Below are 25,845 nucleotides of genomic sequence, written 5' to 3'. Positions count from 1 at the left end.
AGTGAGTCAGCTGCCCCGAGGTCGGAAGCGCAGCCCCGGTCATCAACGAAAAAGAATCCAGAGCGCTCAGAGTGATTCATTGCTCATCTCTCGGTGCTCCTGGAATCCTGCGATGGCTTTCAGACACCCATTGACGCTATCATCTGCGTCGGTGTCACTGCTGCGGCAGTCGACTGCCGTTGCTCGGTCTCGCGCTACCATCTCTTCTCAGTTCAATGCTGTCCGCGCCTCCAGCAGCTCAACCTCTGCTCTCGCCTACAAGGCATTGCACCGCCGCTCCCCTCTTCCTCTCCCCGTCTCCGACGCCTCATCTCAGTGGGATGCGCCGACTGCGGTCTCGTCCATCTTGTATGAGACTCCCGTGCCTCCGAGCAATCCTCCCAAGCGCCATGTCCTGAACTGCCTGGTTCAGAACGAGCCTGGTGTGCTCTCTCGCGTCTCAGGAATTCTGGCTGCTCGTGGCTTCAACATTGACAGTCTGGTGGTGTGCAAGACTGAGGTTGATGACCTGTCTCGCATGACAATCGTGCTGCAGGGCCAGGACGGTGTCGTGGAGCAGGCGCGCCGCCAGCTGGACGACCTCGTCCCCGTCTGGGCGGTCCTGGACTACACAGATTCCGCTCTTGTCCAGCGGGAACTGCTGCTCGCCAAGGTCTCTATCCTGGGGCCCGAGTTCTTTGAAGAGCTGCTCCAGCACCACCGCGAGATCACCACACCCGCCGACTCTCTGAAGGAGGGCCAGAGTCACAACATTCAGGAGATTGAATACCACCCTCGCAACTTGCCCCCCAGCCAGGCTCTGCGCCACAAGCATGAGCACCTGGATGCCATCACCCGTCTGGCCCACCAGTTCGGTGGTAAGGTTTTGGACATCAGCAACAACAACTGCATCGTCGAAGTGTATGTTCTTTCCCCTTCTTCTGCCGTGATCTGCCCCTTCTCTTGTACTGACGAGTTGCCTTTCTGCAGTTCCGCTAAGCCCAGCCGTATCGACTCATTCCTGAAGCTGATTGGTCCCTTTGGCATTCTCGAGTCCACTCGAACCGGTCTCATGGCCCTGCCTCGCTCCCCTCTGTCGGAGCAGAGCGAGGAGATTGAGAAGGACGCAGCCGACGTCGTCGATGCCAGCACTCTGCCCCCAGGCTAAACATCCTACCTTGTGTCCAAAATTCGAAAATAAAAATACCCAATGATATTTTGGCTAATTTGCTTTGCTGTGATCGCATCCTCTCTTCGTGATCTGGAGAACCTCTGCTCCAATGACCTGCTTTGTTGACGACTTTCTCATTATCGCGTCTTTCCATGTAAAACGTACTCGCTTCTGTCCAGACTAATAAAAATGAGGACTTGTTCAAGATAGAAAGCCCAATTTTACTCTACAATGTGCAATGACTAGTCAACCGATTACGACGTCACCGGATCTGCGTAATGATCCGAGCCTGCGAAAAATCAGGCCCCTGGAAGTGCCTTGCCTCAAAAAACAATTTTCGTTAACGTAAATGAATTCAACCCTCCTCCAAACGCCTCAACGCCCGTGTGGCAGAATTCACCTTGATTGGAGAGGTTCACATCGCATACAGCATGCGATACATGTCATCACTAACCCTGTACAGAATCATCATTATGATTATCATTTTGTTTTTGTTTTCAAAACCGGACTCTGGCCGCGATGCCCTTCGTACGGTAATGTACAATATCCTCGTAATTCTTCACCCGCATGCCAACTTCAGCCACAGCGTCCAACATGAGCTCCTGGCCCAGAGCCTTTCGCAAAGCGTCGTACCCGACACCTCCCAAGTCAACCTCGACCGGTAAGCGAGGTGAATGTGAGTTGCCGGGTGGAACATTGAAGGGCTCATCGTACTCGATGCGGCCGAGCGGTTCACCTTCGTAGAATGCTGTCGAGTCCATCGAGGTGACGGTAATATTCGTGTCTACCATGGGTGAATAAACCGCGAATTCAACTGTCGAGGAAAAAAGATGAAGCTAGAGACCATCAGTCCTGACTGCTGAGCCTGTCACTGCGCATGATCGGCAGGACTGGGTGTGTTTCGGGGGAGAAGAAGCATGGCACATACTGTTGCGTCTTGAATAAAGCGTGGAGGTTTCCCATCTTCATCACCGTCGTCACCGGGTGCTCGCGGTATGGACATGTGAGGTACTGGTACATTGAAAGGAATTGCGGAGAGTGCCTTTCCAAGATCTGGAAGAGTCGGAAAAGTTCCTTCATGGGTCTGGATCTGGAGGGTCAAATTGGCCCCTGGGATAGAATTCAGTCATCATGCATTCCGCACACGCTCCATACACAATCACTCACCAGATATATAAGAAGAGACGAATTTCCGTCCGAGCTCGACTCCGGAGGGCCCGCTTTCATCGTATGGAGCCCACAGCATCTGGACGGGAACACGAGTGTTATTCCCAGGAACTATTGACGCATTTCGAACAATCAAGTGGCCAATAGCCGTATTGTTGTATATCATCTTGACATCAAAAAAGGGAATAGTTGCAGAGTGATCGGTCGGATTTGTCAAGTTGACCAGAACATTAACGCCCAGCGACGTCTTGGTGGTTTCGCCCAATTCCATCGACGCGACAGTAGGATTCAGATGGCCGATTGATTGTCCCGCGGGAACTAGGAGTATGTCAACCATGTGGACTCTCGAAAATAGGTATGCTTCCTCGATTGACTCTATTCTACTTCATGATCATAGTGAAAACATACTGTTCACGGGGACATCTCCCTCCCCAGGGATCCCATGCACCGCAAAGCGACCCAAGCCTGTTGCAACCTTTGCATCTACGGTCGCAGTGACATGCAGTACTACCCCCTTCTTACCAAACAGCATTTGCTGGACAACTTGTGACAGCAAGTCATTGTCGGTCACTTGCAAGGGCACGTTTTTGATGGAGAACTCCACCAGCAATGCCCCGGACCCATCCTCGAGCTCCACTCTCGTTGACTTGGCGTTCTGCCACTTTTCAATGTTCATGATACCCAACTGTTTGCCGTGATAGAAGACGTTGGTGTGGGCTCGAACGCTTGGAATGTCAACCGAGATATTGACGTTGGCCGGTAGGCCGATAAACACTTTCACAAGGGCAGAGACCGTGGGTTGCGCGTCCGGAGCGCCTGGTTCGGCAAATGGGTCGGGCAGTGAGACATGAGTGTCGGTCATGGTAAAGTTCTTCATCATATCGTCCAAAAGGTCTCCTTCGAACGGCAGCGGGACAGTCACGCTTCGAAGAAGATCGGCTATCCACGTTGGGGTTTCACTTGACGGCGACTCTGCACCCCGGACGTAAATGGTGGATGGACGGCCCTGCACGTAATTGGAGACCAAAAGATCTAGCGGTGACCCATCTCCGCTTGGACAAGCAGTGATCAGTTCATCCGGCAACTGCTTGACCAGGCCTTGTGCGCCAACTGCGGTTGGGCTGCCCGGACGGACATTGATTTCGGCGGTTTTGGCGTCAGCAACGAGGATATACGGGTCGTCTGGCGAGCAGTTTGGTACATAAATGGAGAATTCCAAGGCAGGAATCATCAGTGCCACTGGCGAATCGATGTTTGCTGATGCTTGAACATCGACAGATAGCGCGCCATTGGCAGTGTCACGCACGTCCATTTGAGTAATATCAACCTTTGGGAGAGGGGGGAGATTGCTCTCTACGACGAAAGTTAGTTTGATCGTTGGTGAGAGAGAGAGAGAGAGAGTCAACTGCGCTCATACCATCGAATGTTACTGTGTCTATTAGGGTTTGGGTCCCGAGACCAATAATGCCTGACCGCGGATGAACAGTCGCTTTGCCCCGGACACTCAGGCTTCCCAGCCTTCCATCGATCCAGTCACGAGCAATATTATGTAGCCCTTTGATATCGCCTGCTGTCAAATCGGCCAAAAAGTCGATGTGGGTCTCGTGCCCGTTGCGTATATTCACCTTGATAGAGGGCAAGCGGACATTCCCCACTAGTATATTGCCGTACTCCGGTATGTATACTTTCACATCTGATTCTCCAGACTCCACTTCGTGAGCTATCCAAGTCATGAAGCGACCGATATCGCGCATAGGCTTCTTGTTCACGCGACGGGCGTCCATGACAAAGTCGCCCTGGACTCTGGCTCGTACACCATCTGGAGTTGTTGAATCTATTGACAGAGCAGTGGGCTTGAAGACTGCAGCTTCTCGGGCATATTCCTTGACTATGGCCGGCGCAGCGAAGGCGAAGACCAAGATGGCCAGGACTGCAGTAGTCAACACCGCCAAAGATATAATTGTTGGCCATGGCACATGACTGCGCTTTTTCGGAGTATCTTCATCCGGATATTGCAAGTCGGATGGCTGCTCTTCAGCTCCATAGCTGGGGATGTCATCGCTACGATGATGAAGTAGAGGTGTTGACTCGGAATATAGCTCGAAGGACCGTCGAGGCTGATGCGGACGTATGGTGGTATCCGACGGCCCTGGAGAGGAGGATCTGGCTTCCTCTTCCAGAAGTGGCCGGTTCTGCTCATCAGCCATAGCGGCTAGAGAGCAAAGAAGTGTAATGATAACACAGGATCGATAATCAAATAGCTCTCAATTTTCTGCAGAGCTGTCTAGAGAGAGAGAGAGAGGATGTGTGAGGAGATGAGAGGGGAAGAGAGGCAATGACGATGACGATAAGCCGACGATAACGAGGAAGTGGAGAATCCGGATGTTGGAGATGGACACCCAATCCTTCAGGCTGTCATTCCCTCCAGAAGCAGTGGATGCCTTACGCGTCCACTCCCTGAGACGATCGACGCTCCCGTGACTTGGCGGTTATCGACTTATCGCCGGCCTACTCATGTTTGAGTTGAGTCATGGCAGCCTCCACTCATTTAGGGCTCCGATCGCCGGCCTCTTATTAACTTTCTTTTCCATCTTTTGTCTTTTTGCATTGCACGTCACTTGCTTTGCTCACCACTGCGTGATCCCAAATCTTCTCCCAATTTGCCTCATTAACCCATCCACCTCTTTCCCCAATCTCCCCGTTTCAATTCACAATGGCAAGCAGTTTCAAAGCTGCCACCCGCTATGGCGCCCAAAGTGTAATTCAGTTGGCTGGCTCCACCTCCTCCATGAGTCGAACACTGCAGGCTAATGGTCTCCGACGATTTGCCCACCAGAGCCAAACGATGCCTCCTACTTCGCCATTTGCTCCCCGTCATCTTCTCTCCATTGCCGACTTGACCCCCGCGGAATTTGCGACCCTGGTCCGCAATGCCGCGTCACACAAGCGGGCCATCAAGTCAGGCGCTATTCCGCAAAGCCTGCTGGGATCTATGTCGGGGAAGACCGTCGCTATGATGTTCAACAAGCGAAGCACTCGTACTCGCGTGTCCACCGAGGCGGCTACTGTCCAGATGGGCGGCCACCCCATGTTCTTGGGCAAGGACGATATTCAGCTCGGGGTGAATGAGTCGGTCTATGATACCTCCGTGGTCATTTCGTCCATGGTTTCGTGCATTGTCGCGCGAGTCGCCAAGCACTCCGATGTGGCCGATCTGGCCAAGCACTCCTCAGTCCCCGTAATCAATGCGCTGTGTGACTCATTCCACCCTCTGCAAATCATTGCCGACTTCCTCACCATCTATGAAAGCTTCACCCCCAAGGCACATGGCTTGTCCAGCCTAGGCCTTGAGGGTCTGAAGATTGCGTGGGTGGGTGATGCCAATAACGTTCTCTTTGATCTGGCTATCGGCGCAACCAAGATGGGCGTTGACATGGCTGTCGCCACGCCCCAGGGCTATGAAATTCCCAGCGAGATGCTGGACATCATTCAGCGTGCTGGCGAGGGCGTCACAACCCCCGGGAAACTCACGCAAACCAACGTTCCCGAAGAGGCGGTCAAGGACGCCGACATCCTGGTCACCGACACTTGGGTATCCATGGGCCAGGAGGAAGAGGCCAAGCAGCGCATGAAGGCCTTTGAAGGCTTCCAGATCACCAATGAGCTGGCTCAGCGGGGTGGTGCCAAGGAAGGTTGGAAGTTCATGCACTGCCTGCCTCGACACCCCGAGGAAGTCAACGATGAGGTCTTTTACAGCCCGCGCTCCTTGGTCTTCCCCGAAGCCGAGAACCGCCTGTGGGCCGCGATTGCCGCCTTGGAAGCATTTGTTGTGAACAAGGGCAAGATTGTGGAGTAAAGGGGAAGATTCAGAATGGGACATAGTTTGGGAAAAGCTCTTTTGATTCTCGGTGGCGTCCATAAGTAACCTGGAGGTAATTTTTCAACGTGATATGGCGCATAGCTTCAGCGGTGATGTCAATACATATTTATCTGACTCATTTCTAGGAAATAAGATTGACAACAGTGTATGGAATAGAACAAAAATTGAGACGGGACAGATGCTCGTCCACAACGGTTTTCACACGGAAGCGACCGTACATCCTTTCAATTGAAGTGACCCATCATAGGGTGAAGCTTCCAAGGCCTGATCATGATCTTTAGCGAGGGTCACTTATTGATTGCTTCTAGTACCAGCACCTCCCAGTATCCACTGCCAAGGTGGTTTACTCAGGCACGGTATAAGACTACTTAGTCAGGTTACTACGACATAATCATATAGCTGCCGCTGTAAAGTTGCCAGTCAACGAGTAATTAGCGCAGAGGGGTCCACGGAACGACAGCTCCCGGCCTCGGTTGCGACTGGCCGAGCTCTTTAGAGTAGAGGAATGCGGGATGAAAGGCAGGCTGTGATTGGACAGAAAGCGCCACTCGACTGGACATGGCGGGGGGGGATCCCAACTGACGGGAGGACCTATCTGGCTACGTCACCTGATACTGTCACAGTCTTTCTGTACGTTTGACCTCTTAGTACTGAGCTTGTGTACACTTACCTTCAGTAGTCGTCTGAGACTAGGTAAGATTACATTGGCTTGAATACTAGGACTGACGCAAGTAATAAGTGCCAACAGAGACCTACCCAGGACCTGAATTAATCCGTACTAGTATACGTTGGGATTGAGGCATGCACGGCAAGACATATTTGTGCCAACGCGGAGATTGAAACATGATCGACTTTCAATCCAGCTCCCGACCTCAAGCTGGATATGTACATCTACTTTTCCAGGTTCTTCCGAGAATAATTACTAGGCAGTGACTCTACGAGACCTTACACTCCACCACTCCACTGCAGAGAGAGGGGGACACCGTTGATCCGGACTCTATGATTTGACTGTGACAGTATCAATTGAAACGAACATGAGCTTTTTTTTTTCCATCCAGGCACTTCCATGGATGAAGGGGGATGAGAGGGGCGTGGATTCGTTATATGTTGATTCTAGAGACTTGTCTTGCCAGAAAAAAAACCTTTAGCGGCCCACCTATTGATTTTGAGGTACAAAGGATACATAAATATGAGAACAGCATCAGAGAAGTCTTTCAAAAGCCTCTGCTGAGCTGCTACTTCCTTGTACCAGTCATTACCTACCGCTCAAGGGAGAAAACAACCATGAGACTGGCATGTGAGTTCATACCGGGATGTTGTTTACCCTTGAATCCTCACACGTGAATAAGGTACATCCATAATGCATCAATACGATCCACAACTGTCCGCGTACAGTATTGAACCATCGAGTCTCCGTGACCGGAGGCCTCGAAGACAAATGGCAGTTTGACGGATTCTCCGTCCGGTCACCGCCCACGGCGGTTGCTTTCACATGTCGCCCCACCCAACGAACCCCGTTGCGGGTGACTCCGCAGTCCGCACTGGGAGGTTTATCTCTCTCGTTCGTTGGACTTGTTGATTCCGCAACCTTCGTGGAAGTCATCCAATCTGCCATGGATGTGAGTTGTTACTCTCTCAGCCAAATCCCTCATGACCCCTCGATTGAGAAATAGAGAGGCTCGTCTGACAGTGATTTCATTGCAGTTTACCAGTTCGGGCGGGTTTCCTTCCCGGCGTTCTCACCCCAATCTTAATCACATTTCCCTGGCTCCACTTACACCTCGGTTCCCCATTGACGACGACGGCGACGACGTCGAGCCGGAGGACTACTTCAACAATCGCTACGGACGAAGCGATCACAGATCTGATCACCACGCCAGCAGCGGGACCAGAACTCCGCCACGCACTTCCTATCTCTCCAGCGTCTCAGTACCGAGTACTCCGCCCATCCTCTCGCACTCACGCAGCTCCTCTCGTACCCGCCATGTACGAAGCAAGAGCTCCACCCGAGCCGGCCCATTGAGCGACACCAACCTCCACAGTAAAGATGTCGCTCTCGCATTGCATCATCATCCGGCTGCACACAAGAAGCCTCAAAGCTCACAGGTGCGACGTCATTTTGGCGATGCTGCCACTTCGGCATCCTCCAAGTCCGACGCGGAATGGATGCTCCGAGCAGGCATTGCACTGGCCTCGTCCACTCGCGAAGAAAAAGGTCAGAGCTGGCTCGCCAAGCGCGAGAGTTCAACCAGTCTCGTCGACCTGCCGCTCGCCGACGACACCACTCCACACGCTCATCGCCATCACCACCGCACAAAATCAGGCGCCTCGTCCCGCAAGTCTCGCTCGGGTGCCTCGACACCAGCAGCGTACTCGCGACATAGCTCGCGTTCGCGGGCAACCAGCCGCCGGGGAAGCCGGGTCGGGCTGACCATGACAAGTATGCCTCCGCTCTCATCGGCTTCCAAGCTGGCCAGCCCAAGCGCCGGCACAATGAGTCCCGTCGCGGGAGGGAAAGGCGCGGGGCTGGTCCCCGATTTTGTGGACGAGAGGATTCGAGCCGAAATGGCCTCGTTGCAGGCCAACAGGGGGCTCCGGGATGATGAGCTCGAGCGCTGGGATGCGGACGATGACTACGACTCCGAATGTGACTCGCTCTCAGATGATCTCCCCGATGAATTTGACGAGGCCGATCTTCAGCGGCTCACCCGTGAACGCGGGTTCGGACTGGGTAGTTGGGTCGATCGATTGGTCGAATGGACCCTGTTCGGGGTAGAGGATTGGCCAGCTCCGGCGACAACAGCTGCAGCACATGAAACTCGCATCGGCTCAACTACCACGTCTACAAACGTCACCTTCGCAGAAACCGCCGTCGTTCCCGGTGAAGGACCCACTCGCGCAGGCAAGACATCATCGTTCACTGCTGCCGAGGAAGATCCAGAAGAGGTCCTCGGCCATTCGGACGGAGAATCCGTCATTAGTGTTGAGGAACCCGGTGCTCAAGGAGGCTGGGAGGACGCAGGGTGGCTTATGAGAGTGATGAAACGGGCCTTGATATGATGCACAAGAGACGGGATCAAGACCTTGTCTCTGGCAGATTCTTGACGCGGTCAATGATCTGGATGATCAAATTTTCCTCGTGCACCCATGGCTGGGCCCCATGTTGGTCGGGGCCCAGAGAATAGGAGATCCATCAATCTTACTTGGTGAGAATTCAATGACAGGAGCTCTGTCATGTATCTCCGAAGGTCAGGTGGGACGGGGCCTTGAATCTTCGAATCGAAAGCTGATCACTAGCTTCCCGAACCTAGCCTGTGGCATAACATTCGCTTCGCGCTGAGTGGCCTTGCGTTGTGTTGCTCTTTCGTCTTCGGTTATAAAGCTTTGTTTCAAAAAAAAAAATGCATACTGAATTTTTAATTCCATATTGAGTTTGGACAGGGCGGTTAAAAGCTTGTCAAAGATACCTCGCGGCAATCGCCACTCGGAGTGCCGGAAACCGTAAGAAAGACAAGACCTAATCGTAATAGATTTTCTGAAACAGAAAAGCACATGCAAAGCTCAGACCGAACAAGAAATGATAGGGCAAGACTGAGAGTAAGAAAGGGGGACATTTGAACAGACACGAGAAGGATATACACAACTCTAAAACAGCGACGCAAGGGTGAACAAAAGGCGCCTTTCAGGAGATCAGTAAGATAGACAAATGAAAATTGGACATGAAAGTCGACAAGTTCGAGGGTAAAAGAGAGGCAAGGTGGAGGGTAAGCAGAGTGCATAGGATAGTTCAATACGATAGGAAAAAGAAATAAAAATTGACAGGGAAGGAAGAGGTGACGAGGTGACTAGGAGAAGGCACGCTAAAGACCATAAACTTGGTCCGTTCTGCTGCATTCCCGTCTGAAAGACAGTTGGTCGTGACCCTAACCCACCAGATCGGGCCAGACGAGACAAGAGTGAGCAGATCCACTGCAGCCGACATCCCGGAATTCTCCAGAAAATGTCGAGCAATGAAGGAAACCCAGAAATAAAAAGACCAGAAAAAGCGTCAAAGAAGAGTGAAATTCGCCTTTCCAAACTTTGTAGTGAATAAAACGCCATTTGAAGACCTGGCTGATTCTCTATAGGTCATGCAATAAGATTCGTGATCATGGCATACGTTGGTCTCGATGCAAGCAGGGAAGCAACTGGGTTTCATCGATGTAGCGCGGAGCGGAGCTTGAGGCTCAACGTAGCTAGGGACGACGCAGCTGACGCGCGTCTCGTGATTATGGTGTTGCAAAAATGCCGGTGAAGGATCGTCAAGAGTTGGCATAATTCGGCGGAACCACAGCAGACCCTCCAAAGCTGAGGAGACTCGGCGGGGGGACATTTTCGGATCCCGGAACGGTTCACCATGGGCCAACTTTGACAGGTGCGCCCAGGCCATATGTTCCAGATAAAAGTTGGTCGCGAATAGATCCCATTTCACTGTTGGCACCCCCGGATCCATGATGTGCCGGGGAGTCCGGCCCGTTCATCCATCCGAGACTCAGTCCGAGTTCGTTAACCGCTGCCTGCATCTTCCCTTCAGAATTGTGGTTGTGTTTGGCTAGTTTTTGGTCCCAGCCGCCGTACTGCAGTTGAATACCACCACCTCGTTTGGCAGCCTCACGGATCACCAGGATCCAGGCCTTGCAAATCTCATCGTATGCGGAATCACGTTCTATATTGTTTTGCGGCGAGCTCCAGCGAGGAAGAGCATGGATGATATCAGTCGCCCCATCCAAGTAGCTCAGGGAGACAGAGGGTTGTGTTTCGTTGGGCGGTAAGAATGTGGGTGTGAAGTCGCTCAAGGCTTCCAGGAGGTTTGTGAGCGGCTGCCGAACTCGATTATAGGCATAGTCAGACTCAGTGTTACCACCCAGAGGAAAGGAGGACTGTAGCGCCGCTTGATAGTTTCGCAAGACCTGGAGGGTGGAAGAGACACTAGGTCGAGGAGAGGTGTGGGCGACCTCATCGGTAAGTTGAGGGTGGCGTTCGCACATGGTCCGCAAGACTGTCCGCAAGGCGTCGGTATCAAGAGTCTCTAAAAGTCGAGGCAAAGAGAGCGGTCTGCCAGAGACGTTGGGTCGGGATCGCTTGATGTTACGGAACGAGGGAAGCTGACGAGGCGTGAAGGCGGGCGAGTTGGTAGGTGAGGCGGACATGCGTCCATCGTGATCATGACTGTCGTCGTCGGCTTTCCGCTTTCGGCTGGTGTAGGAGGAAGATGGGGTAGACACTACACTTGCAAATCAGTAAAAGTTTCTCTGAGACGTTGTGCAAAACGACCGCCCATGTTCGGTGGCGAGGCCAAGGGAACTGGCGTACTTATACGAGAGGGCGAGAATCGAGGGTTCTCATAGAAGTGAGGAGGGAGAGGAGGCGTGGCCACCAGACTGTTCATGGTGACAGCCGGATGGCGACAAGAGAGAGACCCGGGCTATCAGGTTCTAGGAAGGCAAAGAATTGACAAAAACCGCCCACGGAGAACAAAAGCGTAGTGAAAGAGGTAGAATCGGGAAGTCTTAACAGGGATTAGAAGTGGGGAGAAAGAAGGGTAGAGAAGTCAGAGAAGCGGTGGAGAAAGAAAGGTCGTTGCGGGCGGCAACGCCGTCCTGCTGCGCAGGATTTTTGAAATGACTCCTCAACGGTACTTTTCGTATTTGTACCGCACTTGAGTTGAAGAAGTTTGATAAATCTGATTTGATCGATAATGCATGAAAAAAAAATCCTTCAAACGTCGACAAATGAATGGAGGGTAGTTTCGTCCAGAAAAGATGTGATTCTCTTTGCGTTCGCCCTACGCTACTAGAACAGTCAGGTGAGCAATTTCCGGTGTTCGTCGCCTCAGTACCTTCAAGTTGAAACCTGAGCACAGATACATTTAGGTACTTGGGCAACTACCAAGAGTACTGGGTAAATTACTGAACCACAGGTACCACCTGAGTACTACTTTATCTACATGTTCGGTGTCCTCCGAAGCCTCTCAAGCTTCCACCAAGTCCATAAGACCACAATATAGCCTACTGAGGTCGACCATTCGCGGAAACAGCACTCAAAAACAAAATGAAACCACATGAAGGGGGAATAATGGTTGTTCGTACAATGCTCCGCTTTCATCCTTTCATGATACTCCAAACAATAAAATAATGAAAGCAACGCCGATGAATGTCATATCTACAGATAGAGGGACTGAGCGGCCACAATGTCACGGCGGACCTTGGTCAGCGCCTCTTCGAACTTGCTCTCCAAGTCCTCGCTGCCCATCACCTTGGCGGCCTGCGCCATTTGACGCAGACATTCTTCCAATCGACGGAAGACACGGATCAAGCTACCTTCGTAGACTTCCGTCATTTTACTAGGAAAATGTTAGCCCTTAGCTTAGAAGATTGCCAAAGATCAGGCGGTGGCGAAAGCTTACCAAATCTCCGCAAAAGACTTTCCATGTGACCACGCGTACACCACTTCCATCAGCTCCCAGTGGAAGCTCTGGACATACTCGTCTTCATTCACAGCCATTTTTGACTCTTGAGACACCTTGGCGATGATGCGGGCTTGAGACTGAATCTCTTTCAGGGGCTTTGAAAGCTCGTCCTTACTCAAGGGTGGGGCTTCCTTGACTTTCTCCTCAAATACGAACACACTAATCACGGCTGCCACCTGCTCGGGAGTGAGGTTGTTGAAGAAGCCGTTGAAAAGCAACTCGGCCAGCATGAGCTCATCGCCAGTACTAATCTCACACGCAACACGAGCCTTCATTTGAACGACTTCCGCCTCATTGATGAAGCCAAAGCGGCGAAGCACACGTTTACGGCACTTCAACTCGTCGAGTTGCATGATCGACATAGCCTCGCTGATTTTCTTCTTGACTGACTTGATCTCATTCGTCAGGTTGACCTTGACCACATACTGATTGTATAATTCTGGCAGTCGAGGAGAGTGGTGGAGGGGATTTCCCAAGAGGCGGGACTCAAGCACTTCAATTTTCTACGATAGGTTAGTTTCAAGACATTTTGACGTGGCCACAGAGGGGGCACCAAAAGACGGAGAATAAAGATAGAGACTAGACTTACTCGTAACAACTTCTTGAAGGAATCATCTTTGATCCCCATGTCCTCAACAGGATCCAGAGGAGGCACACCATCGGGGAAGCGCCGTTGGACTTCGGCCAGAGTTTTTCCGACGGAGTTTTTAGAATCGGTATTCTTCATGTCGTGAGGGATCTTGAAGCAGGCGGAAGAAATGTTGTGAATGCAAGAAAGCACAACGGGAACAATTTCGTGACGATTAGGTTCCCCCGGCTGAGCGGGGTGGACACCAGGGGGCATGTCCTGGGAAGACTTTGTGCCGACTGACTGACCCGCAGCGATGTTCAACAGAACATCAACAACCCACTCCTTATGAGGCTCAATTGGTTCCTTGGAATTGCTGGCCGGCTTTCGTTGCGATATTTTGACCACAACACCCCATCCAAAATCGCGGCCTTGATGCTTGATGTGAATGAGACGGCCGGGCTTCATGTAGGGACGACAGTGGTCGGGATGGGTGAAGACAGCACGGACATCATCGGCGAAGGTGTCGAGTTGGGTGCGAAGGTCGTAATATTCCCGAATGGTACCTTCGTCCGGGATGACCATCTGTGTCTTCTTGACTTCCATTTCCCGAAGAGAAGCCTCTAAAGAAGCAACGTCTCCTGTGTTCTGGAATTGCTTGAAGCATCTTTCAAGCATGAACTCAGGAGAAATGCCTTCCACTCTCATGAGATTGAGAATCATGTTGTATCCAAGATGGAAGGCCGAGTTCAACCGGTCTTGCTCACCACGAACGATTTCCTTCGCAACCGCCGGGTCCATCTCTTCGCCAACCATCATAATGACAATACCTCGATCGTCGAGACCTCGACGACCCGCGCGCCCTGACATCTGGATGAATTCTGATGGGGTTACCCAGCGTTGACTGGTGCCGTCGAACTTGCGAACGCTTGTGAAGACCACAGTCTTTGCAGGCATGTTCAGACCGATCGAGAACGTCTCCGTAGCAAACAAAACCTTAATGAGACCTTCTTGGAAAAGGATCTCGATCGTTTCTTTGAGAATTGGAAGCAGACCGGAGTGATGGACGCCGACGCCTCTGCGAAGCAGGGGCAGGAGGTTGCCGATCTGAGGTAACATTCGATCTTCTGGCGACAACATTTCCATAGCACTGTCGAAGACCTTTTGTACCATTTCCTTCTCGGAGTCATCGTTGAAGGCCATGTTCTTCAATTGGAGAGCGCCGCTCTCGCATTCTCTCTTGCTGAAGCTGAAGACAATGACTGGATTGAGCTTCTTCATTATGATCATTCGTACAATCTTGAAAATATCAGAAGGTCCCTTCTCTCCACCCTTATTGATTGATTTGTCTTTGCCTTTTCCCTTTCGTTTGGCCAAGGCATTGGCGGGGTCGTCGCCCTTTTTGTCAGCGATAGAGCTCATGGCGTTCTGGAAATTTTCTTCGCGGAAGACGCCATTCTCGTCAACAACAAGATGGATGCCGTCGGCACCAGCCGGATGGAAGTAGTGTTGGAGGGGAGTGGGACGGTAATTGGTGTAGACGACGTGACATGGCTGATTGTGCATTTTAACAACCCATTCGGCAAATTGCATGGCGTTGGGGATTGTTGCCGAAAGGAAAACATATCGGACCTTGTCAGGAAGGAGAATAATGGTCTCTTCCCAGACGACTCCACGATTCAAGTCACGCATGTAGTGAATCTCGTCGAAGATGACCCATCCAACTTCACGCATAATCTCTGATCCTCGATACAACATTGATCGCAGAATTTCGGTTGTCATGACGAGACATGTAGCCGTTGGATTGATGGTAACATCACCCGTCATGAGACCCACGTCACCAAATTCGGCCGCAAATTCACGATATTTTTGGTTGCTCAGGGCCTTGATCGGACTGGTGTAAATGACTCGCTGGTTCTTTTTCAAGCTTTGCGCAATCGCGTATTCTGCGACAACCGTCTTACCGGCACTGGTATGTGCTGAAACCAACACACTCTCCTCACGCTGAATTGCGCTGACAGCAAGCTGCTGGAATGGATCGAGTGTGAAGGACCATTTTTTCGCCGGTTCCGCTGGCGGCTTGTGTTGTGAAAGAGGCACGTATGGGTAGTCTGGTGGAATCGCCACTTGATGGCGCACTTGGTGGGACACCTTGATCGAAGTCGCATCTTGGCTACCTTGAAGGCCAGCGGAGGCGGCGATTTCCTGCTCTTGTTCCGTTTCGAAGGAGTCGGCTACGACGGGCTGCGGCGCTTCATCAAGACGAAGACGTTTGGTATCGGGCTGTTCCTTGTCGGCAGGAGGCGACGCAGGTGCTTGAGGTGCATTCTCGACAGCAGACGGTTCAGACATGCTCACGTCCTCCATGGGTTCCGTCGTGTCTCCGTTTTGCTTGACATCACCGTTGGCTGCACGCTTTTTGTTCTTGTCCTTTTTATCCTTCCTGATGCGCTTTGGAAGTCCACCCAAAGGCGCACCAGCCTGGGGCGGGTCATCGAACACGTCGAAAAGCTCGTCCATCACCTCTGTTGAAAAAGGACAGCGGGCCCAATGAGGTCGAATCGAAATTGGATGCTAGCCTGGACTTTTTTTTGATCCGGAAAACTCGTTGCCCAGTCAGGCAGGCGGTGTATGTGGAAACTTCCAAGCCCACCAACGGTGCAGCACATCCTCATGTGATTCTTTAACATCACGTGATCTCATCCGATCCAGGCCGCACCTTACGATGGCTTTTGGCTTCGACCGTCCATTCCCGATTGTCCACCCACTACGTCTGTACCTCAAGGTAAGTGCCATTGCCCTTCGTCGTGGATAACTCTACATGGTTTCATTTCTAATCTGCTCATTCAAAGATGTACGCCTCTTCCGCTGTCCGCGCCCGTCTGGGCAACGTTGTCGCCCGTCGTGGCTTCTCCACCACTCGCACTCAGCTCGGCAGCCCCTACCACTACGCTGAGGGTCCTCGCTCCAACATCCCCTTCAACCCTCTGACCAAGCACTTCTTCTGGCGCTACTGGGCTTTCATGGGTTTGTCCTCCACTGCCTGTCTGGTAATTAGCACAGCAGCTCATGTCAGGACTAACGTAAACCCCTTCCTAGTTACCGGATTCGGTGCCCCCTTCGCTATCGCTGGTAGGCTCTCTTTCAATCCAAACATGCATGAACCTACTTCTAACAAGATAACCTCCTCCAGTCTGGCAGACCTACAAGACCAAATAAGTTTCCTCGCCGACCTCCCTGGTTGGTCTTGCGGTCCGCCGAGCATTGAGGGTTTCAACGGAAACTTGCGATTGCGGCTTGCTGCTTGTGAAATATTATGTACAAAGCTAGAGGACAATTCTAAATTTTCATTCCAATTCCGAATTTTGTTTCTGTGTAGTCATAACGACAAATAATGCGTATGATTCGAAAATGTTGAAATCTGGATGAAGTCATTGGCCGAGCGGGCTGCGGAAAATCAAAAATCTTTGGTACATTGAGGCACAATTCCACAGCTTTGCGGAACCACCACCCCGTGCTCTTTATCGGGTGTCAACTTTTCATTCACTAATGCGATAAATCTCTTTTCCTTATCCACATTCTTAGTCCCCTCGTGTGGAAAGTCTCGTGAACGGAGCTCAACATTACATGGCGGGGTAGGGACTGCGCGCTTGGTTAAAAAAAAAAAGAGACGTTGGTACTTGCCGTTCAAGATGCGCAACCTCAAGAATGTGCGGCTCCTGGAGACGCGCATCGACAGTGATCTTCCCTTGACGGCGACTGCATGGGATACTACGTCCGACTCAATCATATGCACCTTCGGTCCAACGGCGCAAAATCCGATCATTGAGCTGCGGAGGAAGCGCCCTGAAGACACTTCCACACTGCCGTTGAGCCGTGATGCGCTGGATTGCATCGCGTCTTGGGATGCTCCGTGTCCCCTGCCCGATCTTTCATCAGATCGAGTGCTTTCGTTGCAATACTTTGCCGATAATTTGACAGCGTGTCTAGTGCTGGAAGGTGGTGATATCATTATTGTCCGCGAGGAACCCCTCCCCGGAGAGGACAAGATCGAGATCCTTGGCTCAGTTGATGTCGGGATCACGGCAGCTGCCTGGTCACCGGATGAAGAACTTTTGGCTATCACGACTAGAGCTCAAACCTTCCTGTACATGACACGTGAATTTGAGAACGTGGCCGAGATTACCTTTTCTGCGGAGGATCTCAAGGCTTCTCAACATGTGTCTGTCGGTTGGGGGAAAAGGGAGACTCAATTCCAAGGCAAACGAGCCAAGGCCATGCGAGACCCAACTGTTCCAGAGAAGGTGGATGAGGGCAAGCTGAGCAGCCATGATGATGGCCGGACAACTATCACGTGGCGAGGCGATGGTGCCTACGTCGCAGTGAACACTGTCGATGAAGGCATTCGCCGTGTCATTCGTGTGTACTCTCGGGAGGGTACTCTCGACAGTGTGAGCGAACCTGTCGATGGCCTTGAAGGAGCATTGAGTTGGCGTCCGTACGGAAATCTCATTGCTGGAATTCAACGACTGGATGACCGAATCGACGTTGTCTTTTTCGAAAGAAACGGGTTGCGCCATGGCCAGTTTGCTTTACGGTTAACGCCAGAGGAGCGGGAGACCTGGGCCTCGGAGATTCACCTTTCGTGGAACATTGATTCTACCGTTCTTGCTGTACGATTTGCCGACAGGGTCCAGTTGTGGACGACAGGCAACTACCACTACTATCTCAAGCAGGAGATTCCTCTGTCAATTGATCCTGCGTTGCCCGTTCCAATAGCCTTCAGATGGCACCAGGAAAAATCGCTACGCTTGGTGGTGGGGACTCAACTGTCTCTTGTGGACATTGACTACGTCTTTGATGTCCACCATGGTTCCACTGCGATACCCGACGACGTTGGCGCCGTCGCCGTCATAGATGGAAAGACGTTGAAGCTAACTCCGCTTCGTCTCGCGGGTGTTCCACCCCCTATGGCACACAATGAGCTTGAGCTGGATTCGAACGTGATTGACGTGGCATTCAGTAAATCCGGCACACGAATGGCAGTTTTGATGGACAATAGATTCTCTGTTTTCCTGTGGTCTTTGAAAACCCGCCCTGTTCCAGTGCCCATTCTGGAATCCAGCCATCCGCTCTCGGATGCTACGATGAGTCGGCCACGACAAATTGCCCTTCTCAATGAGACCGAGGTCTTTGTTCTGCAGAACGGCCCTGGAGCCAGCCTCATCGAGCGCACGTCTCTTGAGACACGAGAAACTCAGGTTGTATACCAGACACAGGAAGCCGAAGTGCTGCACACTATCTTTGCTGGCTTGGGTCACCAGGCTCTCTGGTTCTCTCATTGCTCGAAGCACGGATCATCTTTGAGCTACTCCAAACTGAATATTGAAGCTCAGAAGAGCGTAGAAGTTGGTCATTGGACAGAAAGCCCTGCGGTTGAGACTCACTGGGCCCGGGCTATATCTCTGCCTTCTGAGGAGGTCGGTCGATGAAGTCTTCTGTACTTGTGAGCATCTAACTGACCGATAGCCACAGTGTCTCCTGATCTCTCTTACAAGGACAGGCGCCTTATACGCCAACAAGCGGTTGCTTGCGAAGAATTGCACTTCCTTCCTGGTTACGCCCACCCATCTGCTTTTCACCACTTCTCAGCACCTGCTGAAATTCGTACATTTGAAACACGCTGAAGGTATGTTGTGCCGGTCATATTCCTTTTCGTTCGACGCTTATTGCATCTTTCAGATATGGAGGTCCCTGAGGACACGCCCGAGACCGACGAAAGATGTAGAAGCATCGAGCGTGGATCCAAGTTGGTCTGTGTGATGCCATCGATCTTTGCCGTTGTCCTCCAAGCACCTAGAGGCAACATCGAAACAATCTTCCCGCGGGCACTGGTACTGGCTGGCATTCGGACCTTCATTGATCGAAAGAATTATCGATCGGCTTTCCTGGCGTGCCGCAGTCAGATGGTCGACATGAACATTCTTCATGACTATGCCCCCGGGCAGTTCATGGAGAACATTCAGTTGTTCATTGAGCAGGTCAAGAAGGTAGAATTCATCGACGACTTTCTTTCACGACTCAAGTAAGTTTTCTCCATGCAGCGTTTGTTTGATGGAAAATAAACTCATCTGGCTTGAAGGGAAGAGGACGTCTCGCAGACGCTTTACAAGGATACACTCAAGATCTCCGAGCCAGAGTCAACAGCCACCGCCCACGCTGGCAATACTTCGCTACCTACGTCTCGTTCTGCGGGCAAAGCTAGCAAGGTCAATGCGATTTGTGATGGATTTCTTCAGGTCCTGCAGACTCGGCTCGACACTAACTTGCAAAACCTGGTGACGGCGCATGTTTGCAAGGATCCTCCCGACCTTGAAGCCGGCTTAAAACTCGTCGCGAATCTTCGGAGTAGGTCTAGCCTGTGAAAAAACCCCCCATTGAAGCGTCTGAATGCTAATTACCGAAAACAGCGCAAAACCCAGAGCAAGCCCAGGATGCCATTGAGCATATGTGCTTCTTGACTGATGCGAATCGTCTGTACTCCCACGCTCTCGGCTTGTACGACCTGGAGCTTACCCTTTTGGTCGCTCAACAAGCCCAAATGGTGAGACTTGTTGCAATTGCCTTTGTCAACCGAATTTTCACTGAACTTGATTAGGATCCGCGGGAGTATCTTCCATTCCTTCGAAAATTGCAAAATTTGCCAGAGACACGGCGTTGCTTTGAAATTGACAATCACCTTTCCCGCTTCGACAAGGCCCTCAAACATTTGTTTGCGTTGGGCGCCCACGACGAAATCCAAGCGTACACCATTCGTCACAGCTTGTACAAAGAAGCCCTGGAAGTTTACAAGTATTCACCCGAACAGCTGCGCGAAGTCACCCGAATCTATGCCGACTATCTCCAGAACGATTCAAAGCATAAAGATGCTGCGATCGGTGAGTTGACATTTCCGAGGGCAATCCAATGCGAATGCATCACTGACACTTTTGTCAGCCTATGAATCACTTGGCATCTACGACGAGGCCTACAAGTGTTACAATCTTGCGCACCTGTGGCGCGAGTCTTTGTATTGTGCCATGATGGCTTCGTTGCCCGAGGACGAGCTTACGGCGTTCATCAACGAGTTGGCTACCACCCAGGTTGACGAGGCCCGGGACTACGTCGCAGCCGCTACGATCTACGCAGAGCACCTGCACGACGTTGTCACAGCTGCCCAGCTCCTGTGTCGCGGGTCAAAATTCGCCGATGCGGCCCGGCTCTTGACCCTCCACGGTAAAAAGGACCTGGTCGAAGAGATTGTCGACTCCGGCCTCGCCGAGGCCATGGGCTCAATGACTGATCTTCTTGCCGACTGTAAGGCTCAGCTCAATGCACAGGTACCTCGTGTTCGTGAGCTCAGACAGCTTCGTGCGGCCGATCCACTGGCCTTTTTCGGAGGTGATCCCACAGGAGGCGAAGGCGGCGTGGACATTCCTGATAATGTCTCTCTTGCCCCCACCGAGGCGACCACGTTGGCGGGCCGCACCATGTTTACTCGGTATACTGGCAAGACATCCTCCTCCCGCGTGACTTCGCGCACCCGTCGGCGCGAGGAACGGAAGCGTGCCAAGGGTAAGAAGGGCACAGTCTACGAGGAGGAATATCTTGTCAACAGCATCCGACGTCTCATCGACCGTGTCAATTCGACCGTGTCCGAGGCTGAGGCCTTGGTTGACGCCCTCCTCCGACGTGGCATGCGCGAGCGCGCTGCCGCCGTTGAAAAAGCCCTTGCCGATGTGGTGACCATGTGCGCGGATTGTCGTGACGATGTCTTTGAGGTTGCTCCGACTGTCCCCGGAAGAAACAACGAGATGGACGATCTGACCCCGGAAGAGGCCAACCTGCCGCGACCGACCGGGGGCTCGGCCGTTCTGGCCGAAAGCATTGGAATCACGCTGGGTGGAGCTGGACGTATGAAGGAACCGCCCGTGGTCAAATCCATGAGCAAGTCTTCCCTTCTGGTTTAGCTCCTCCACATCGGGTAGTTCACAGGTCCATGATGGAAGCTGTTTTTGTTTCAATTGACTACTATTTTTCTTTGCCTCTTGGGCCGTAACCTGAAGTAAATAGGGACAGCAACAGCACCTCGCTGTTGATCCGATCCGAAGCATTAAATCTTCCGATGTTTCAAGAGGCCGTTGGTATCTCTGGAACAGGCGGAGTTGTTTGTTTTTTTCCTTTCTTTTCTGGCATGGCTGAGCGTGTGGCGGCGTGGACCTCTTCCTCGGGACACAGTCCCTTGGCGGTTCCTGGAAGGGTTCGTCGATCGTGGTGCCTCCTCTCATTCATCCACACAAAATCTCAATTGTACCATGCCTCTAGCCTTCCCCTTTTCTATCCGACGGCCTCTTTACGCACTGCTGACCCTTCATCGCTCGTTTTGAGTGTAATGGATTTCCCCCACTTTCTGCCCCATTCGATCGTACTTCTGAACCTGTCTGCCTCCAAGCGTTCAATTTCCCGAATCCCAGTCTCCCTCGGTGTCTTTCCCCCACGCCCATTCACAGGTCATATGTCGTGTTCCAGGCATGGTACATTCATGATGTTACCTAGTCCCTAGAGATGATTGAGCACTGATATCCATCCCCACCTTGCCATCGGGAATCCCCTGGTTAGTATCGCTTCAAAAGCGCCCTCATCAAGATCCCTTCAGTCTTGGTTGAGCATGGCACGAGGGAGGTGGTGGTCTGAATTTGTTGGTCTCCATGCATCACCAGGGAAGTGATTGGATGTTTAACGAGCACAGAACTTCAGACAGTCACTCATTCAAACTCCCCAAGGTACCCCAAACTCGGCTCAATCATGATGTAACCTGAGATTGCGCGACTGTGCCTGAGACGGGAGAGATGGTCCATTCTTGTACCTGAGAAACTTTGTCGGTTCATGCGGGGAACACTCTCCTGTGGAGGCCCAAGGGCGATTGACAACCAGATAATAATTCCAGCGCCCGAGGGAATCCAAGTTTGCCCTTTTTGAACCTACGGAGGATGGAGAAGGACGAGTGACTGTGAATTTCCTCGTCGGCTCGGTCGAAGCCTTGGGTAAGCTGGGTCGGTAGAAGCCAGTCATTCCAGCGTGACCAAAGCTCTCGACAGGAACCAGGAACAGACGAGCAATGAAGCGTCCGTGTCCGCGGATTCGTTATTCCGTCGGGCTTCCGTCTGGGCTTGTGCCGGCTGTCCGGGTTTAGTGCCGCCATGGTGCAAGCCCTCTTTTCCCCTCTCTCTTCTCTCCGATAACAATTACCACGGACAGAAGCAAAGCAGGGACGACGAAGGCAAGCCCCGCATCTGTCATTGTACCGGCGGGACTCTCAGCGGGCAATTGTCAACCGTTGGTTGGATCTCAAGAGTCCAACTGACTGACACAGCTTTGTTTTTGTCTTGCTGGAGCAGATGACCATGGCAGACACCTTCAATGCTGACGACCCGCTTCTGTTCAAGACAATCCACTTTTCGAGTGGAGTCAGGATTTTGGAGAAAGCGTGCCCCCGCAGACAAATGGTCAAGAGGAGCTTGAACCGTTCAAGCGATACGCCACGCGCTAGTGCTGCATTGGCGAGATGCTGCCGATATCAGTTTGTCTTCTCAGGTGATACGAGGGGCCCGCGCTGGCCACTCCGAAATGAAGGCCAATCAACTCGAGGATCGTGAGATTAGATCTCTCCCTTCCTTCCCCCCTTCTGGGCAAGTGGATCAACATGCTTATACGCTGATGTGCCCCGATACAATGCTCTCGCCTATCGACGAAATGCCGGTCGTCCCGCAGACGTCCTATTTCAAGCGCACAATGCCCCGGTCTGGGTTGCTGATTCTCAGCATCCCTTGTTCTGCGGCGAGATCGAACCATGTTGCTGCGACAGGTGTATCTTGCATTGGCAATTGCCACCCTCTCCGAGGCCGTACCGGCGCCTATCAAGCATGTCTTGCACGAAAAGCGAGACCAGGCTGCCCGTGACTGGGTCAAGGGCAGTCGTGTCGAGAGGGATTCCGTGTTACCCGTTCGCATTGGACTCTCCCAGAACAACTTGGACAAGGGTTATGACTACTTGATGGAAGTGTATGTACATTGTTGGAGAACTGTGAGCTCTGGTGCCGATTTAACCCTATAATCAAGGTCCCACCCAAGCTCCGAGAAGTATGGTAAGTACTGGACGGCCGAAGAGGTCCACGATGCCTTTGCTCCATCGGCAGAGGCCGTCGACGCTGTCCGAGATTGGCTCCACGCTGCTGGAATTGATCGGTCCCGCATCGTCCACTCCGACAACAAGGGCTGGCTCGCATTCGATGCCTATGCCCACGAGGCGGAGAAGCTCTTTATGACGGAGTTCTATGAGCACAACCACATGAGCAGTGAGAGCACCAAGATTGGTTGTGACCAGTGAGGCTCTGTCTTGAATCTATTATTCGACTTCCCTCCTTTCTAATCTCTGATTCAGATACCATCTGCCTGAGCATCTTCGGGATCACGTCGATTATGTCACTCCGGGGGTCAAGCTCACTCCGGTGCTGAAGAAACATCAGAAGGCTAAGCGGGCTTCCCAGTTGGGCAAATCCAAGCCCAATGCGGCTTCAATCGCATCCGAGGCCCACGATGTCCAGATCTCGGACAAGGCAAAGAATCTCCCTCCGAACCTGCAGAGTTGCGGACAAAACATGACTCCTGCTTGCATCAAAGCACTCTACAAGATCCCCGATGCGAGCAAGGCCAACAAGCAGAACTCCTTGGGTCTATATGAGCAGGGTGACTACTTTGCCAAGGCCGACCTGGATCTGTTCTACAAGCAGTATGCTCCGTGGGTGCCTCAGGGTACCTACCCCATCCCTGCATTGATTGACGGAGCCAACTTCTCGGTGCCTCCTAGTAGCTCACTCAATGCGGGAGAGTCGGACATTGATATTGACTTGGCGTGAGTGACCACCTTGAGTGTGAAACATGGAGATTGGCTACCAGCTCACCATTCGTCTCTCAAGTACTGCCCTCATCTATCCTCAGACTGTCACTCTCTACCAAGTCGACGACCAGCTCTATGAGCCGGAGGAGGTTGCTACCACCAACCTGTTCAACACTTTCCTGGATGCGCTCGATGGCGTGAGTACCGCCGCACTGAGCCTTCGATTCAATAATGCTGATTCAAATTAGTCATACTGCACCTACAGCGCATATGGAGAAACCGGCAACGACCCCAAAATTGATCCAGTCTACCCCGACAACCGGCCAGGTGGTTATAAGGGTAAAGCCCTCCGGAGCGGAGATAAGAGATTACTCAAATCGATTGCTAACTATTCTCCAACAGGCAAACTGCAATGCGGTGTTTACAAGCCCACAAACGTCATCAGTGCTTCCTATGGTCAGGCTGAGGCTGACCTGCCCCCCAACTACACCAAGCGTCAATGCAATGAATTCATGAAACTCGGCCTGCAGGGTCACTCCATCCTCTTTGCTTCTGGTGACTACGGTGTCGCCTCCTTTGCCGGAGACGGCAGTGCCAATGGCTGCTTGGGTCCCGAGCAAAAGATCTTCAATCCGCAGTATCCATCAAACTGCCCTTACGTGACCTCTGTGGGCGGTACCATGTTGTATCCCGACCAGTCCGTTGACGACGCCGAGAGCGTGATGCACGTCAATCTTGGTGGCACCGCAACCAACTTTAGCAGTTCGGGCGGATTCTCCAACTACTTCCCCCAACCGGAGTACCAGAAGCGCACGATTGAGAAGTATTTCAAGAAGTCCAAGTTGGACTACCCCTACTATTCTGAGTTCGAGGTCGATCTCAACACCACCAAGGGACTGTACAACCGTATCGGTCGTGCCTATCCCGACGTTGCGGCCAACGGCGCTCGATTTCCCGCTTATACTAATGGGGCCGCCCTCCACTACTATGGCGCCAGTCTTGCCTCGCCCCTGTTCGCTTCGGTTCTCAACCTGGTATGTCTTCCACGTGATACGCCTTCTTTTTTTCTTCTGCTTCGTCCTTAGATCCCCCTCACTCATCCTACATTCCTAGATCAACGAGGAGCGTCTTGCGATTGGCAAGGGTCCAGTCGGTTTCGTCAACCCAGTTCTGTATGAGCATCCTCATGTTCTCCACGACATCAAGAACGGGACCAACGCGGGGTGTGGCACCTACGGATTTGCCGCCATCGAAGGCTGGGACCCCGCCACTGGACTCGGAACCCCAGACTATCCCAAGATGAAGAAGCTGTTCTTGTCTCTGCCTTAGGCTGCGTGCATATGTCCTCGGTAACCAGAGAGACTGAGTGGGAAGCACTACTCGCATGCTGCTTCTTGGCGAACACCCATCAGGCGTGATCACTTCCTTTGTGCGAAAAGACAGAACCGTCAATGATAAGCTTTTCTTGCTTTCGATGTGCCATAGATGAAACGATCCATGAATCCACTTGATTTGAAAGATTTCCCGAGCAAGCGAAAATTGTATTTGATCAGTCCGAATCAGACTTCAGCTCAGATGGGGCTCCCACCAAGCTCACGAAGCGGGTGGGGTTATGTCTTGTTGGCTTCTGCAAATC

The 25,845-nt window shown here is 52.2% G+C and overlaps 9 protein-coding genes across 9 annotated transcripts; 6 read left to right on the top strand and 3 right to left on the bottom strand.

Moving 5' to 3' along the window:
• Positions 1 to 112: 112 nt before the first annotated feature.
• On the top strand, positions 113 to 1,147 carry POX_f07776 (Acetolactate synthase small subunit; the record flags this gene model as incomplete). The annotated part of the gene is made up of 1 exon (XM_050116570.1): positions 113 to 1,147. The coding sequence occupies one exon, from the start codon at positions 113 to 115 to the stop codon at positions 1,145 to 1,147; it is 1,035 nt and encodes a 344-aa protein (XP_049966709.1).
• Positions 1,148 to 1,647: 500 nt separating this feature from the next.
• On the bottom strand, positions 1,648 to 4,524 carry POX_f07775 (uncharacterized protein; the record flags this gene model as incomplete). The annotated part of the gene is made up of 5 exons (XM_050116569.1): positions 1,648 to 1,986; positions 2,079 to 2,260; positions 2,318 to 2,635; positions 2,726 to 3,670; positions 3,735 to 4,524. 5 exons carry the CDS (start codon positions 4,522 to 4,524, stop codon positions 1,648 to 1,650), a joined length of 2,574 nt encoding a protein of 857 aa, XP_049966708.1.
• Positions 4,525 to 5,030: 506 nt separating this feature from the next.
• Positions 5,031 to 6,173, top strand: POX_f07774 (Ornithine carbamoyltransferase; the record flags this gene model as incomplete). Its single annotated transcript, XM_050116568.1, has 1 exon — positions 5,031 to 6,173. One exon carries the CDS (start codon positions 5,031 to 5,033, stop codon positions 6,171 to 6,173), a length of 1,143 nt encoding a protein of 380 aa, XP_049966707.1.
• A 1,308-nt stretch (positions 6,174 to 7,481) lies between these two features.
• POX_f07773 (uncharacterized protein) lies at positions 7,482 to 9,257 on the top strand (the record flags this gene model as incomplete). Its single annotated transcript, XM_050116567.1, has 3 exons — positions 7,482 to 7,494; positions 7,593 to 7,816; positions 7,902 to 9,257. The coding sequence occupies 3 exons, from the start codon at positions 7,482 to 7,484 to the stop codon at positions 9,255 to 9,257; spliced, it is 1,593 nt and encodes a 530-aa protein (XP_049966706.1).
• A 1,331-nt stretch (positions 9,258 to 10,588) lies between these two features.
• On the bottom strand, positions 10,589 to 11,625 carry POX_f07772 (Tethering factor for nuclear proteasome sts1; the record flags this gene model as incomplete). The annotated part of the gene is made up of 2 exons (XM_050116566.1): positions 10,589 to 11,460; positions 11,550 to 11,625. 2 exons carry the CDS (start codon positions 11,623 to 11,625, stop codon positions 10,589 to 10,591), a joined length of 948 nt encoding a protein of 315 aa, XP_049966705.1.
• A 773-nt stretch (positions 11,626 to 12,398) lies between these two features.
• On the bottom strand, positions 12,399 to 15,793 carry POX_f07771 (ATP-dependent RNA helicase mtr4; the record flags this gene model as incomplete). Its single annotated transcript, XM_050116565.1, has 3 exons — positions 12,399 to 12,579; positions 12,643 to 13,208; positions 13,295 to 15,793. The coding sequence occupies 3 exons, from the start codon at positions 15,791 to 15,793 to the stop codon at positions 12,399 to 12,401; spliced, it is 3,246 nt and encodes a 1,081-aa protein (XP_049966704.1).
• A 205-nt stretch (positions 15,794 to 15,998) lies between these two features.
• On the top strand, positions 15,999 to 16,492 carry POX_f07770 (uncharacterized protein; the record flags this gene model as incomplete). The annotated part of the gene is made up of 4 exons (XM_050116564.1): positions 15,999 to 16,058; positions 16,126 to 16,300; positions 16,373 to 16,405; positions 16,467 to 16,492. 4 exons carry the CDS (start codon positions 15,999 to 16,001, stop codon positions 16,490 to 16,492), a joined length of 294 nt encoding a protein of 97 aa, XP_049966703.1.
• A 473-nt stretch (positions 16,493 to 16,965) lies between these two features.
• POX_f07769 (uncharacterized protein) lies at positions 16,966 to 21,282 on the top strand (the record flags this gene model as incomplete). The annotated part of the gene is made up of 7 exons (XM_050116563.1): positions 16,966 to 18,753; positions 18,809 to 18,962; positions 19,016 to 19,358; positions 19,416 to 19,681; positions 19,744 to 19,877; positions 19,932 to 20,211; positions 20,270 to 21,282. The coding sequence occupies 7 exons, from the start codon at positions 16,966 to 16,968 to the stop codon at positions 21,280 to 21,282; spliced, it is 3,978 nt and encodes a 1,325-aa protein (XP_049966702.1).
• Positions 21,283 to 23,162: 1,880 nt separating this feature from the next.
• Positions 23,163 to 25,538, top strand: POX_f07768 (Aorsin; the record flags this gene model as incomplete). The annotated part of the gene is made up of 7 exons (XM_050116562.1): positions 23,163 to 23,374; positions 23,432 to 23,695; positions 23,754 to 24,224; positions 24,289 to 24,406; positions 24,458 to 24,548; positions 24,612 to 25,243; positions 25,323 to 25,538. The coding sequence occupies 7 exons, from the start codon at positions 23,163 to 23,165 to the stop codon at positions 25,536 to 25,538; spliced, it is 2,004 nt and encodes a 667-aa protein (XP_049966701.1).
• Between the last annotated feature and the right edge of the window lie 307 nt (positions 25,539 to 25,845).

The sequence above is a fragment of the Penicillium oxalicum genome, chromosome VI (assembly GCF_001723175.1).
Source record: "Penicillium oxalicum strain HP7-1 chromosome VI, whole genome shotgun sequence".
Taxonomy (NCBI): domain Eukaryota; kingdom Fungi; phylum Ascomycota; class Eurotiomycetes; order Eurotiales; family Aspergillaceae; genus Penicillium; species Penicillium oxalicum.
The sequence above is the reverse complement of the archived record's forward strand: the minus strand, read 5'-3'. Positions and strand labels throughout refer to the sequence as shown.